The 16050-nt window shown below is 43.3% G+C and overlaps 1 protein-coding gene across 2 annotated transcripts in view; it reads right to left on the bottom strand.

The window, feature by feature from the left end:
- AGTPBP1 (ATP/GTP binding protein 1) overlaps positions 1-16050 on the bottom strand; it is a 146244-nt gene that overhangs the window by 75315 nt on the left and 54879 nt on the right. For both annotated transcript variants that reach the window (XM_015419280.1, XM_015419279.1), the window contains exons 4-6: positions 10963-11030; positions 9500-9563; positions 1137-1283 (exon numbers count right to left, since the gene is read on the bottom strand). In XM_015419280.1, coding sequence (XP_015274766.1) covers positions 1137-1283; positions 9500-9563; positions 10963-11030 — 279 coding nt within the window. The remainder of the gene's footprint in view (positions 1-1136; positions 1284-9499; positions 9564-10962; positions 11031-16050) is intronic.

Below are 16050 nucleotides of genomic sequence, written 5' to 3'. Positions count from 1 at the left end.
ATCTGACAGAAAAGCATTTCCATTTGCGTAAGAAGCAGTGGTAATTTCTCCTGATTCTCCCCAACAACTTCGCCTCTGTGCTGTCCCTGAAAGTCTGATATCCAGGAAACACAGTTTCAGAGGACTGCAGCAGGAGCAAGAAGAGGGTAAATCCTACTCCACTCCCATTGGAACCATGCCAACGATACCAAACAAACTAAAACAAAGTCAAGTTATTATTTCAAGTTTAGCAACTTTCTTCATATCCATATAACCAACTTTTCTTCCTTTCCAGTACATCACATTGCTCAAATCCCCAATGTATCTTAAATACCATAAAAGTACCAAATCAAAATATTAAGTTTCATATCTCAGCTCCTTCAAGACTAAAAACTATATGCATTTTCTCTTGAAATCCAACTTGTGCCTTTTTGGTCACTTCAGTGGCTGTATTACTGCTGTGTCCTAATCAGATTTCAGTTACCTTGTTACTTTCCTATCTGCTTATTGACTAATCCATTGTTAAATGTTCAGAGGATGACTAGAGATCATACAGTTTGAAACCTTATAGAAATACACAGGTTCTCAAGAAACTGGCTTAGTAGCTGAAACTGTTGGAATACCTCTCTCTCTAAAAGCATACAGTACATGTGGCAAGAAAGCCTACATCAGAAAACTGAGACAGTTCAAATTTTGAAGGGGGAATGGACATTGGATTTCATGGATATATACACCCTCATACTGATCCATTCTGGACTGAGCCCACTCCTTCAGTCCAGGGCTAATTTGAAATGGTTTGCTGTGGACCTCATTTGCCCTTCATTTCCCCAGGGATGTGGTAGAGAGTGCTCTAGGCAGTTTTAAAATGAAAATGGACTTTCTTCAAAGCAACTGCATAAATTCCAAATTGAAGCTTCACCTATCATTAGTTTCAAATACTGCTCTTTTGTATCTATGATCCCAAAGATTCCATAGATTGATCCAGCTGCAATTTAAAATCAGTTATGACTTTAAATAGATACCAGACTTATAGATATACAACATATTGTTGTCAGAACAATCCCTATGGGCCAGCTATGGTCTCCAGCAACCAAGTCATTAATATAATTGCCCATTTTTCTTACCACTGTGTAACAAAGACATCAAGTGCAGCTTACCTTTTGGACCAATTTTTGCAAGGAGAGAATGAAGTAGCACCATTAAGTCTTCATTTGGTGGGGAATCTTTACTGACATTCACAAGCAATTGCAGTAAGATCTGTGTTCCTCCTTTGGAAACGAGAATACTTGTTCTCCGGCTACCACCTAGAAATAGCATATAAGCAACAGTAGTCCTAAACTATAGAGACCTTGCTGGAGTTCAAGGCCATATCAACTACCTTCTATATACTAATAGCAGTTGGCCAAATCTTTGGTTACTTTAATCCAGTGTCTGGAGCTGTGAACAGACAAGACAGATCTTTCTACAAACCTGAAAAGGGCCCCAGATTTGTAGCAAAATGTAAAATCTAATTTTAAAAAAACAGAAATACATATTTTTTTTTAAAACACCTGATAAGAAGAGCACCTGAAGTGTTAAGCAACGGATTCCATCAGCGGCAGTTGAAGGGTCCCACAGGGAGGTTAACACTCCTAAGCCTGACAGCAACCTATGGGTGACATGATACCACTTGACTTGCATGACTTAACTAGGCCTTGCTGCTTGCTACTGTTCAGCAGCAGCCACCCTATGAAAACTAGTGTGGTGTAGCTTCAGAGAAGGGTCTGGGAGACCCAGGTTCAAATCCCCATCTTACTACGGAAGCTCATTGGGTGATTATGGACAGTCACATACTTTCAGCCTAACCTACCTCACAGGATAAAAAGGAGGAGAGGAGAATAATGTGAGCTGCTTTCGTTCCCATTGCACGGGAGAGGCTGCAGGTGTGGGGGGGGTGGAAAGCTGAAGAGTGAGGGGGAAATAAAGGTAGGTTGATGATTGGCTGGGAAGGAGATAGGGTTGCCAACTCCAGGTGGAAAATTCCTGGAGATGTGAGGGATGGAGCCTGAAGAGGGGGCGAGATTTCAGGAGGCGTGGGACCTCGGACAGGTACAAAGCCATAGACTCCACCCTCCAAACCAACTATTCCCTTCTGGGGAACCATCGTTGCCAATCTCCAGGTGAGGTCTGGAGATCACTCAAAATTACAACTGTTCTTTAGGTAGCAGAGATCAGTTCCTCTGGAAAAAATGGTGGACTCAGTGTCATTATACCCTGCTGAGGTCACCACAGTATATTGACACTGAATGTCCAGCACCCGCCCAGAGCCTCTTTCTAGAGGTTGTTTTATTTATTTCCACAATGGGCCTTTTCCCTAGTCTAACATAACAAGCAAGTATAAAGCAGGAATTCTCAATTTTTCCCTTTCCCCAAGTCTTTTTCCATCTTTTCTTCTTTCTTCTCTCTTCCTTATTCATCTCTCTTTCTCTTTATTTATATTTAACTCAGTTTCTTACCATTCTAGTTGAGTCAGCAAATATTTTTGCAGTGTTTTATCAATGTCTACAGGATGGGAAAGTGCTAATAGGCTGAAGAATTCATACACAGTACTTAGTAGATAGTCTACTCATCAAAAAGATAAGTGAGACTTAGTTCATGGGTTTCGTGACTATGGAAGATACACCTAACTGAGCCAGTGTCTGGAAATATAGCTTTCGTTAGCCTTCCTCCTCTTCTACTCCATCAGTGACGTACATAACCATCAATTGTAGGATACGTTAATATCAACTGAGCCGCTAGGGAAGCCCAGACTCTACCAGTCCTCAATTCTCAATTAGGAACTTGTATGTTCTTTTAAATGGAAACAATATTAGTTCAACTTCGGGAGGCGAGGCGTCTTTCCTCCGCTGCTTTTCCATCCATAACCTCAGCCCTCCCTTCTTTGGTAAACATGCTTCCCTAATGGCAAAGCCTATCAGCGCATCCAGTTGGTCAACTTATTGAGAAAAGTAATTCACTATCATAATTAATATAGAGGGCTTATCTCGCTATGTTCGTGGTATCTTCGTACTCCGAATCTTCTGGAAGTCTCTGTGAGGATTCACTGATTTTGGCTATCGTTCAGCGAAGGGGCAACAACGCTGAGTGTCTTCCCCGCCTCCCGTGTCGAAGCAGTTTCGGATACGGGAACGAGCTGCCGCCCACTTCCGTTCTTCAAAACAAGCTCCCTGCTTCAAACTCTCCTCTGAAGTGCTTGTTGGGAGTCCTAGCGAACCTAGGACCCCAGGGGTCAAGGAATATCGGTGGTTTCGTCAGGAGCGACTCCTGCTTCCACCTGCTGTTTTCACAACCGGAAAAAAATATATATTGAAAGGCAGAGTGATATCACCATGGTGCCAACCTTTCTGGCTCCCCAGGAAATAAGATATGTGGTTGCCACAGCAACTTATTTATCACTCCTAGAAATTCCATCTTATTGCAGGGCTTTTTCTATGGTCAGATGCAATATTTTTCCATCAGCAGTAGTAGAAGGCCGGTATAAAAAGGTGCCAATGACACAGCGGATATATATTGCATTGCATGTTCTATAAAGAAATTCGAGTAAAGTTTCTTCAACCCATATTAGGGAAGTTCCTTAGCTACCCAGTTAAGGAGATAAGCAAGAAATTTCTATTTGATTCCAATCCTCAGCTCTCTCTAATTTATGCCAGCTTTCTGGCAATAGCTTATAGAATTTGTAAGGATCAAGTAAAGAACTGAAGCAGACAAAATAGGAAGCACATTGGATGAATTTCATTTTATTTGTTTATAATGTAATTTATAGGTATTTATCTGTAGTTCAACCAAAGGGCCTCAGATAAGACTGATATGAGTGCAGATTGGTTTATAAATGTTTTATGAGTGAACCCTAGAGATTTTAAACTGTTTTAACTGAATTGTGCTGGTTATGCACCGAATAAAAACTGACTGACTGAGTCATTGAGAGTGTCTAGAAACTCAATCTCTTTTTCCTGATGAACACATATTGACCCAATCAATGTGTGGCTAGTTAAAATCACCTATTACGACACAGTTATTTCGTCTAGCTGCTATCTTTAATTCATTCATCATTTTATAATCCTCCTCTATCTTTTGATCTGGTGGGCAATAACAAACTTCCATTGTTAAGCTTTCTTTTGGGCCCACTATTTCAGCCTATAGCACTTCCAGAAGTGAATCCAATTCTCTTACCCTCTCAATCTTACTGGACTATATACTCTGACATACAGAGCCACCCCACTTCCAACCCTTCCCCCCTATCCTTCTGATATAATTTATAACCAGGAATCACCATATCCCTCTGATTTTCCTCATCCCACCAAGTTTATGAAATGTCTATTTTCCCACCACCAAGTCTCGAGACCTTACCAGGCAGTCCGTATCATTAGCCACAGTCTCAGTGGACAATTCTAATTTACTTCCTTGTAGAAAAGTAACAGCTACTCCTTCATCTCTTTGAGATGAGCCATTCCGAACCAGAGACTTTTCATCTCCTGTTGGCTTTCCCCCAATATTCAGTTTAAAAAGTGCTCTGCCACCTTTTTGATTTTACGCGCCAGCAGCTTGGTTCCTCCTCGGGACAAGTGGAGACTGTCTCTTTTGTACAGCTCCCTCTTGTTCCAAAAAGCATCCCAGTGCCTAACAAACTTAAACTCTTCCTCCTTACACCATTGTCTCATCCACGCATTGAGATGCCTGATCTGTTCCTGTCTCTCCGGCCCTGTGCATGGAACAGGTAGCACTTCTGAGAAGGCTACCTTGGAGGTCCTGGCCTTGAGTCTCTTGCCTAGCAGCCTAAATTTTTCCTCCAGAACCTCAAAACTGTGTTTCCCCACATGGTTGGTGCCAACATGTACCACGACCACTGGCTCCTCCTCTGCACTGTCTACCAGCCTGTCTAGAACATGCATAATGTCCGCTAGCTTTGCACCAGACAGGCAAGTCACCATATGGTCAGTATGCGGGCTTGCCACCCAGCTATCTACCTGCCTAAGGATCAAATCACCAACTACCAAGAGTCCCCCTCCTTCCCTGTGCAGGGATGGTTCCTTGGTGCAAAAGGATACCCATTCACTAGCTGAAGAGGTCCCTTCTGAGGGCACATTCTCCTTATCCTCAGTATGGTGCCCTGTTTCTTCTCAACCCTCATACTCCCTGACAGCGGCGGGGCTGCCATTTTCAGAGTGGGACATATGTAACAAGTCCTGAAAGTCTTCTCCATGTGCTTGACTGTCTCTGCTTCTCCAGGTCAGCCATCTTGGCCTCAAGGGTGCAAACTTGTTCCCTGAGAACCATGAGCTCCCTGCGATCAATTTAATTTATTACAGCAAGAGCCAGTAAAACAGTACAATTCTGATATAAGAAGGATTAAAACAATAATAACATAGGAATAGTATAAAAACATTAACAAGAGAAAATTAATAAAATTAGTAAAATAAAATAATTTTAATAAGAGAATCATACAATTTTTTCAGCTAAAATAAGTTTACGTTTCCTAATAGCTAAGCAATAAAATTTTGCCACAGTGTAAGTCACTGAACTCTGAACGTCTTCTAAGAGGAATTTACGAAGGACTTCTGGCCTAAAGTCAAGATAAGACTGCAGAGGGCTAAATCTAGACAGAAGGGGTAGTATAAGATGGTCTCGTTCCTCCTGATAGAATGTGCAGAACAGAAGGACATGAGTAATTGATTCTACCATATTAGCCATGCACAGGCATATACGTTCATGCATTGGAACTCGAGTGAATTTACCTTGCAGTACAATGGAAGGGAGTGCCTCAAAACGGGCTCTGGAAAAGGCCCATCTATAGGGCTCATAGGTAATGTTAAATAAAAAAGGGGCAGCAGTAAAATTAGGCCAAGATTTTATATTTCTGAAGTTCTTGGGTAGCAAAGCTTCTTCATTTTGTAACTCAACATCACGAAGCCTCTGCGCAACAGCTGTTCTTGCCTTGTATAGGCTTCTATAGAAGAGATCTTATGGGAATAGGCCAATCTGATTTAACTTATTAAGAATTTGTGTGAACCAGGCCGGGTAATGGTCCAAGGCTAAGAGGTGAGGTATTAAACCCTTTGGGTTGTAATGAATTTTTAGCCAGAGTGTCATAGCCTGCTCCCAGACCTTTGGTTCAACTCTGAGTAGCCCAGCCTCTTGCCTAAGTGTTACATTAGAAGTGCTTCTAGGAATGCCAGAGATCTAAGAAATTTAGATTGAACCCTTTCAAGGGTCTTTAGATTGGCAGAAAGTCCGATTTGTAAGCCATACAAGAGTTGAGCCAATGATTTTGCCTGGAAGGTTTTTAAGGCCATGGGGAGAAAGCCTCCACCTTTCCTTCTAAATAATTTGACTTTTCTCCTTTCTTGTATCTTGGAACAATAATTGCAAGGCTCCAGTCTCTGAGGATGCGGGCCAACTGGTTGATACGGGTAAAGAATGCAGTGAGCACTGGGGCCCAACAGTTGATATTTTATTTTATCATCTTTGGGGGTATATCATATCATTTCCAGGAGCCTTGTTGGATTTCAATTGATTTATTAATCTTTTGACTTGGGTAACTGTTACCAGTGGCCATAGTGGAAGGCTTTGTAGTTAGACCTTTAAGCATGTATTTGGGTCTGTTTCAGATGAATAAAGTGCATGGAAATAAGATCCCGAAGGTGGGGAGAGATGTTGCAAGTTATCACTGAAGATTCTGTATGGAGCTTAGCCATAATTAAGTGCCAAAAGATTACAGAGCTATTTGATTTAGAATCATCCAGGTCCAGGAGTCCCTTTGTGCTTTCTGTTTTTTTCTCCATTAAAAGTTTTTTGTAGCACTGCTTTAAGGTTTTGAATTCTGGGGAAACTGTGAGTGTGTTACTTAACCTGTACTGCTGGAATTTGGTCATTAAACTGCTTTTTGTGTAGCAAGATAAAACAATATTTCCCTCTCTTAATTTCTCTCCCTTTTCCATACATTTCTCAATAATTTCTGTATCCCTTCGCCTAATTTTTCCATGCCCCCCCCCCTTTATTTTCACTTCTTGGTCTCAAGACTTTCTCATCCCTATCCTGCTTGGTGACAGTATAGTAGCAAACCTTTGTTAATATTATGAACATAAGGCATTGAATTTGCTGGGCACTGTACATTGCACTGGTTCAGCTGGGCTTCCAACCCCCCCCCTCCTTGGATTGTGAGTCTGTGCTTGACATCAGCTGGCATTGCCACAATGGCATTGGGTTCTGCTGGGCACTCTGTGATCTCACTGGTACTGCTGGATATTCTGTACATTGCACTGGTTCTACTGGGCTTGCAAAAATGCCCCTTCTTCAGTTCTACTGCAAAGATTCTCTGGTTTGACTGAAGTCCTTTGGAAACAATGGAGGATGGGGGCACCATCTTTATGGGGTAATGAGTTTCTTAACATCCATTCTGGTTAAGTTTGCAATCACTATTTTGTGATGCTTTGGCTAGTGTTAGTTAGTAAAAGTCAATACAAAGGCATGCTCCCAGGTCTCAAAAATGCCTTGAAGATGTTTGGGTTGGTTGGGCTTCAAAATGGAGGACAGAAGCCCTCCCAAGTGCCTGCTCAGAACATAAGTGGTGTGATGGATTTTTTTTTTTTGGCCAACATATGACTTATGACAACCCTGTAGGGTTTTCAAGGCAAGAGATGCCATTGCCTACCTCCATGTTGGCCCTGCTTGGCTTCTAAGATCTGATGAGATCAGGCAGTCCTGAGGCTATCCAGGTCAGGGTTAGGCTGAGAGTAATGTGACTGGCCCAAGGTCACCCTGAAAGCTTCCATGAAACACATGGGGATTTGAACCTGGATTTCACAGATCCTAGTCTGACACTTAAGACACTTTAACCACTTCATTATGCTGGCTCTCATGATGGAATAACGTGTTGGAATTTGATTTTTTTTTTTACTGGCATGATTATATAATATATAAAGTTAAATAAAATAAATTATTCACTGCCTGTGCTTTTTTCTGGCTACTGAAACAAAGTTTGGCTTCAGTGGCACCTTTATGACCAAACTTTGTTCTGCTGCTTCAAACCAACACAGCTACCCACCTGAATCTATTTTCTGGCCATCGTTATTATTCGTTTTATGTCATGATTGTTACTGAAAATAATTTTGTTGTAGAGAGGAGGGGCCCTGACCTGGATAGCCACAGCCTAGCCTAGACTGATCTTGTCAGATCTCAGAAACTAAACAGGGCTGACACAGAGGTAGGCAATGGCAAACTACCTCAGAATGTCTTTTGCCTTGAAAACTCTATGGGGTCGCCATAAGTCAGCTATGACTTGATGGCAAAAAAAGAAAAATACAGGGGGAGTGTTAAAAAATTATTTGTCCTGGGTGCCACATAGGCTACGTACACCACTGAATAAACACCAGATAACAAGTAACTGTTTCTGTTATTCAGACAGACCTTTAAAACTTGAGAGAAATTTCTTGACAGTCTCTGCTTACATAAACAAACATAGGTTTCTTTGTCTCACAGACACTAAAGTTGGTGAAGGCAGGAACATTCACACACGTTCCAGTTTCCTTCCTTATCCACTGGCTAGGGATAGGCTTACCAAGTGGCGGCGGGGGATCTGCGTGTCTTTACAGGATCCCTGCTGCGGGGACGCCGATACGCGGTGCACCCGCCGTCGCCAGGATGTGATGCTACGCGTCACTCTGGCAACGGGGCTGTTTGGAGTCTCGTTGCCAGAGCAACGCGTAGCATCACATCCTGGCAACGGCAGGTGCACCACGTATCGCCGTCCCCGTGGCAGGGATCCTGTAAAGACACACAGATCCCCCGCCGCCACTTGGTAAGCCTAGCTAGGGATCACCTTTGTCTTCTAGGAGCTATTTCTCTCAGACTTGATAGGGATGGGACTATGCATCCCACTTCCCTAACTCAGGATCCTTCTTGATCTTCTCACTGTCTGCTTTGCTCTCTCACTGTTAACTGTCAACTCCCAGCTCCTAACTGACACTCTCAGCTGAAGAATTCCATTGAATCCCCTACCCCTCAAGATTCTCAGACTGGGAAACAACGTTAGCCATTTACTATCCATCATCGCATTATACCCTGATGAGGTTGCTTTCCTCCCCAAACCTCACCTTCCCAAGGCTCTATCCCCAAATCTCCAAGAGTTTCCCAACCTAGCACTGGCAACCTTAAGAGGGAACTGATCTCTGTAGTTAGATCTATTGTGATTCCAGGAGATCTCCAGGCTCTACCTGGAGGTTGGCAACCCTAGGAGAGAAGGAAGCAGGAAAAGGGGAGAAGTGATGGGAGCTTTTAGAAAAGTGAAAGACAAGCAAATAATCTGTGTGTGTGTGGGGAGGGTGAGATGCCTCCTTCAAGTCCTTGCAGGTTTCCACTTGTTTATTTCATTTGTGCCCGTAAAACAGAAACGTTTCTTTTAAAAAAAATTATCTGAGAAAATAATAATCCAGAAGTACCCTAGGTCAATATAAACACTGCAGGTTGCAATTTGATATAAACTTACCGACTGCTACCAACTCAATCAGGATGTTTAAGATATTTAGAGTAGTCTGAAGATCTCTTGTATTCTGAAATGAATAAGGATTTCATATATTTTTAATGTTACTTTTTCTATGCGTATAAATTTGCAGTAAAGGCAAAAAGTGATTTGCTCATTTAAGGTTTGCCTTAAATCATTATAAAATGCCTCCCCTTACAAAATAGAATCGAACATGAAATACATGTCAAGTCACAGATGAATTATGGCAACCCCATAGGGTTTTCAAGGCAAGAGACATTCAGAGGTGGTTTGCCATTGCCTTCCTCCATGTCACAACCCTGGTATTCACTAGAAGTCTCCCATCCAAATACTAGTCAGGGCCGACCCTGCAGAGCTTCCGAGATCTCTCCTCCCCCCCCCCCCCAGATCTGATGAGATTGGCTAGCCTGGGCTATCAAGGTCAGGGCATGAAATACATACAAGAGCATTTTACATAATAAATATTAAATCTCTATCTCTGATATAAACAAGACTTCAAAGGGCTTTACTTTGGTTGTACCATGCCCTATGTTTTCTTCTCATATACTTATTGTAGTAAAATAAAATTCCATGTATCTTAAAATGTCTCAATGGTACACCATCAGGTTTTCTGTTATGATCTGAATATACTGTTTAAAAATAAATTTCCATTGAACTAAATCTTCTGGGACTTTCTTTTTAAGGAGTTTGGCCTTTGGTAGGGAACAGACCAAGATAGTGCCGAAACAGAGAATAATGGACACAGAGAAACAGTCTGATCTAGCCAAATGCCCAGCTTATATAGTGTCTGAGCAAATCAGGTACTGACTTCTCCCTCCTACTTACCTTTCCAACTTAGATGATCACAAGATAAGAGAAGTTTTCACCTTAGCTAGATGCTCGGCCCTTCCCTCGGCTGTCCTTGAGGGGAGATATAGGAAGATACCTTTCGACCAGAGACTTTGTCAATGTGATTTGGGAGAAGTTGAAGCAATTGAACATATGCTTCTCAGGTGCTCATGGTACAAGTTGGTTCGAGCCAAATATATCTTACCTTTGGTAAAGTAAATGCCTGGCCTGATGGACTCTGACTACGTCAATTACTTATTATCAGATGATAATCAGACCATTACCAAACCTGTAGCTAAATTCTGTGGAGCCTGTTACTGTATCCGCAAAGAAAATATTATTTAACCTCTTAAATCTTTTAAACCATGGTTTTTATATTTATATTTTAACAAATTGTTTATATCAGTTATGTATGATGTTACTGATTTGCTGGCTTGGTGCCGTAATAAATAAGGACTGAGTTTCCATTGGAAGAATATTTAAGAAACAGTCTCACTCAGTTACCAACATAAAAAGCCAATGAGTGAACTGACTTGTCAAAGACTGAGTAACTGAGAAGCAAGCTTTGGTTAGTGTAAAGAAATCCCAGAGATTCACTACATTAAAAAATAAATCAGTACCTCTAAAGTTGAGAGAATAACTTCAATGCCTGTTGAACCTTTTGCAGTCATCTCCTTCTTTATTTTTTCTGAAAATTAAAGATGTACATTTTAGTGTGTATATGTGCCAGAAATTAATTATAAATGTGGATAATATAAAAAGATGCAGAAAAGACTTACATGTGCTGAAGATACAAAAGCCACGCCAATACGCTAATTTCACTACTAACAGATCTGTATTTTAGAAAGTTTGTTTTTCCTTGCAGATTTATTTAAAGGCCAGTGCTGACGTCAAGCTTCTACACTGGCATATATTCTCCTGCTTCTACCTAACTTCTTGTCCGAACTAGCTCCTCTTTGCCAGTTGCATGGGGGACTAAATTTAATTAGGGCTATCTCCTGGACAAATATTGAGAGTCAGCAGGACTGAGCATAACCCTATGTTAATTGCATTACTTTACTCTCACTTGCTGGAATTGATAATCAAGCCCCTCCTGACATATCTGGTCGTAGACTGCAATAGATATACTATATTGCCCCTCCTGACAAACAGATCATCAGTTAGGATCTATCAAAATTTAGAAAGAACTGAAGCCCACATTAACATTTGCTGCTAAAAAATTCTTACTTCATACTGATCCAATTTTGACTGACTGAAAACTCAGCTCAACATGGAAACTAAAACTGCCTCCATTACACCACTTCTTTGCCTGGAGACCTCCCACTAAGTCACCTGTGGCTAATCTTGTGGCATACCTGTTAGCTCAGTTCCCTCTATTTAGTTAAGATATATCCTTCCCTCTTTTTAAGAATGTCAATTTGAATTCCAAAAAGGTTTCTTTACATTGCAGGGTCCATTCTTCTATTAGTGGAATATTATCTGACATCGAATATCTTCTGAAGGTAATTCTAGCTGCTGTTATCATATGAAAGATCACAGTTTGAAATTCCTTTGGAAACATGGGTATATAGTTTAACAAGGAGACCTCAGAGGAACAGGGATAATCCATACGTAATCCACATTTCATAATGTCTACAACTGATAACCAGTATTTTTGGCCTGTCTGTACATCCACCACATATGTAAACAGTTTGTATTTGGTAGTTTGCAATACCAACATGTGTTATAGGATCTTTACATAAATTTTTGCTATTTTGTGTAGTGTCAGTTTCACTGATGTAGCATCTTTATTAAATTTTCTTGAAATCAGAAAGTTAAACGATGTGTAAATTTTTTCAAATTCTGTTGATTTTCTTATAGTTAAACATCTATGTATACTTTTATTCAAGAAGCTCTTAAGCCCATGGAGATTTCTCAAGAACTGTAGAGAAATGGCTCTTATTAGGAGCCTATGTGTTCATACTCTGTTTTAAATTTTAAAATTGGCTAGATAGTTTAAGAATTATTCCCACTCATTAAATAATTAATTTCTAATTGGCTAGTCATTCTTACTTCAGTTAGGGTGCTAGGGGGACAAGAAGGGAGGTCGGGTGGGAGGGAGTGCATTAGGTGAAATTTGACTACCCAGAAAAATACAACATCTGACAAAACTTGAAACTGGAGATGAGGAAATACAGGTGAGGGGAGGAGCAGCAAGGTGGAAATGGAAATTGGAAACACCTCTTTTGGGTCAGGGATTCCGGTGATCAGAGGCAGATGGAGGTATGGCAATGGGAGAAGGTCTTATAAGGGAAGGAGGTGGAGATATGGTTATGCTCAGTCTCCTTCCAACCTTTGTCCCATCCCAAGGCACACTGGTGAGGGGGCTAGAATTTTAACCCCTTCTCCGACACTGGTGCTGTGTAATGCCAGGTCCATTAACAATAAGAGTGTAACTTTGTGGAAGTATTTCAGAGAGCAAGCAGTGGACCTGGTATGCGTGACCAAGACCTGGGTCAAAGGAGGGTGAGACAGTTGTTGCCAGCATCCTCCGCACTGAACCCGGGGTGGTCTTTCGTGAGAGAGAGACACCCCAAAACGACCTCTGAACCTCCACAAGCAGTGCCCTATGAAGCCAGGCTTGGCTTAAACAGTGGCTTTTGCTGGGAGGCTAGGAGAACCACATCTTGGCTGAGAAAACTCAGGCCAAAGAGAATTCTCCAGTGTGGCTGTACTGCCAAGCATTCTTCATGCAAGCAAACCTCCCCCCACGCCTATCCTGTCAGCTCAGTCCAAAAGGACTAAGAATGGGCAAGTCTCTGCCCTTGCCTCAGTCATCTTCTACTGATCAAATGGCTAGTCTTTTGTATGTCAAATATACAGGCAGGCAGGGACAAAAAGCCCCTGGTCTGTGCTATTGTCATGAATGAAGTACGTTGCATGTTTCCATCCCCCTCTCCTGTTTCACCTATGTCAGGAAATACCTTTGAAATAATCCTCTCATTCCTGTCTCCATGTATTTGTCTAAGACATCTGCATTCTTACACCTATGCCAGACCTATCAAGGTAAACATTAACTTTCCAGGTCTACTAAATGGTCACCCATTCAAGTTCATCCTGCCACACATTAAGAAACATCACTTCTTTTGTCTGGCACCAGGGAAACGCCAGACCACTCTATTGTTCCACAATGGACACCCCCAGTACAGTCATCCAACAACTGGCTTCTATTGTTAAAGCCAGACTCTGCCTCTCTGAAAGCTCATTGGTCACATCAGGCTATACCCCTCCTGAAAACCACACACCCCTGGGACTCATCATTGGCCCAGGTAAAAGCAGGTTGCTTACCAGTAACTGGTGATCTTCGAGTGGTCATCTGTGCATGCACACCCATGGGATCTAGTGCGTACACGCTGGATAGATCAGTACTGTAGCAAGCTCTTTTAACGGATTTTCGCGCCCAGTCCCTCGGGTATGCACAGGAACCCCACCGCGCATGCCCAGAGGGGTGGGCGCGGACATCCCGCCAGTTCCTACAAACCGCCGCAAATCAACCCCTATTCAAAAATGTAGAAGCTGACAGCAGCGGGGAAGGAGGGCGGGTGGTGTGAATGCACAGATGACCACTCGAAAATCACCAGTTACTGGTAAGCAACCTGCTTATCTTCGACGTGGTCTCTGTGCTTCACACCCATGGGAGATTAGCAAGCAGTAGCCTACCTGGAGGAGGGTGCTGGCAGGTCTTTTACTGCGTATCCGAAGACAGAATGTGACGTCCCATGTTGGTATTGGCGTTGGTATGGACGTCTAGGGCGTAGTGCCTGATGAAGGTGTTAGGCGTGGCCCAGGTAGCGGCTTTGCAAATGTCTGGCAGTGGTACTCCCTGGAGGAAGGCAGTGGAAGTCACGACAGCCCTGGTAGAATGAGTCCTGATATGGCCAGGCAATGGCTGTTTGGTGAGTAGGTAACACAGATGGATTAGACCTACAATCCACTTTAACAGGCGCTGGGCCATGATGCGCGTACCCAGTCATGCCAGAGCGTACGAGACGAATAGTTGTGAGTCTCATCTAGTTGGATGTGTTCTACTGAGGTAGAATAGGAGAGCCTGCTTCACGTCCAAGGTGTGTAAGAATCTGTCCTCCGCTGACGTTGGGTTTGGGAAGAAGTCAGGGAGGAAGACCTCCGCCTGCAGGTGGAACTCTGACATCACCTTCGGGAGGAAAGAGATGTCCGGAATGAGGTGGATTCCGTCTGGGAGAAAAAACAGGAAAGGTGTATCGTGCCAGAAACCCAATATTTCTCCTACTCGCCTAGCCGAGGTTATGGCAATTAAAAAGGCAGTTTTCCATGCGAGGAGTTTGAGGTCGCATGTTGCAAGCGGCTCGAAGGACTTCCTCGTGAGCTGGCGTAGAACTAGAGGAAGGTCCCAGGGAGCGACTGGAGTTTTGACAGGAGGGTAGAGGTGTAATAAACCTTTTAAAAACCGTTTGGAAATCGGATGAGAAAACAAAGTGCATCCGTCAATTGGAACATGGTAGGCCAAGAGAGTAGCCAAATAAGCTCTTAACGACGAATGGGAAAGTCCCGAGTCAGCTAAGGAGAGGAGGAATCGGAAAACTCTTTCGAGACCCACTGAGGTGGCTCGAGGGGCGTCATCACCTAGGGAAGAACAGAATCTTCTCCATTTATAATCGTAGGACTTGCGCGTAGTAGGCTTCCTCAAATTCAAAAGGACATTCACTAAGCGGGAGGAGAAGCCGGTGATGTTATCTGCCATGCCGTCAGTTTCAACTGTGGCATGTTGTGATGTAGGACGGGGGAGTCTGAGAGAAGGAGGAGGTCCTGAGCCAGGGGGAAGTGATGGTATATCCCCTGTGAGAACTCTAGGACCGCTGAAAACCAAGGTTGTCTCGGCCACCATGGGGTCTGTGGCGAAACGGGGACCTATCCTCAGTCCTGGGGAACCGAGGTGCCGTCCTGTGGCTTGCAAGGCCCCGTTTTGTCCTTCCCACCCTGCCTGGTGGGGCTATTCCTCTTCGTTCCGGCTGCCACCACTCACTGAATTAAGTCACCGCCTTCCTTGAGGGACAGTGAGACCCCTCTGGCTAAATTTCCCACCTCGGGAAGTGGTTAGCTAAATGTTTGGGCGCCCCCTGGAGGGTTGGCAACCCACCAGTTTTAGGCCCGTTTAAGTCCCCTGGCCTCCCTTTGCCCCTGGTAACGTGTAGAGCGGGGGAGTCTAGGTGGTTAAGGCACACCAGGCTTTTTAAACTCAACAAAGGAAGATTTATTGAACTATATACATTTTTGGGCATAGAAAATAAACTCAGGCACTTCAACACAACCTGGGCATACAAAACAAACAGGATCAAAACGCAAGTCTTCTGTCCCTACCACACACCCTCTCTACTTCGGTAGTGGATTGCAGCCTCAGGCCAGGATTTGCGGTTCCCTCTCCGGTTGTGGAGAGAAACTCCAGCCCTTCTCCACAGGACTGGCCACCAGCACTGCCACCCTCCTGGCTCTCCACCATGGTCAATAGTGGCCTGGATTGCCCACAGAGTCTCTGGTGACAGGAGTCCCACCTGCGCTGTTCCTTAAGCCTGCCGTCCACGCTGAAGACCAGGCTGAGACTGACTTTTTTCCTCAGGAGCTAAACAGTCACTCTCTCCCTGGCCCCACCCCTTGGCTCTGTTCCTCTTTTCCCACTCTTTTCCCCCAAGGGA

Source organism: Gekko japonicus, unplaced genomic scaffold (assembly GCF_001447785.1).
Source record: "Gekko japonicus isolate JY-2015 unplaced genomic scaffold, Gekko_japonicus_V1.1 scaffold133, whole genome shotgun sequence".
In the NCBI taxonomy this organism is placed as follows: domain Eukaryota; kingdom Metazoa; phylum Chordata; class Lepidosauria; order Squamata; family Gekkonidae; genus Gekko; species Gekko japonicus.
The sequence above is the reverse complement of the archived record's forward strand: the minus strand, read 5'-3'. Positions and strand labels throughout refer to the sequence as shown.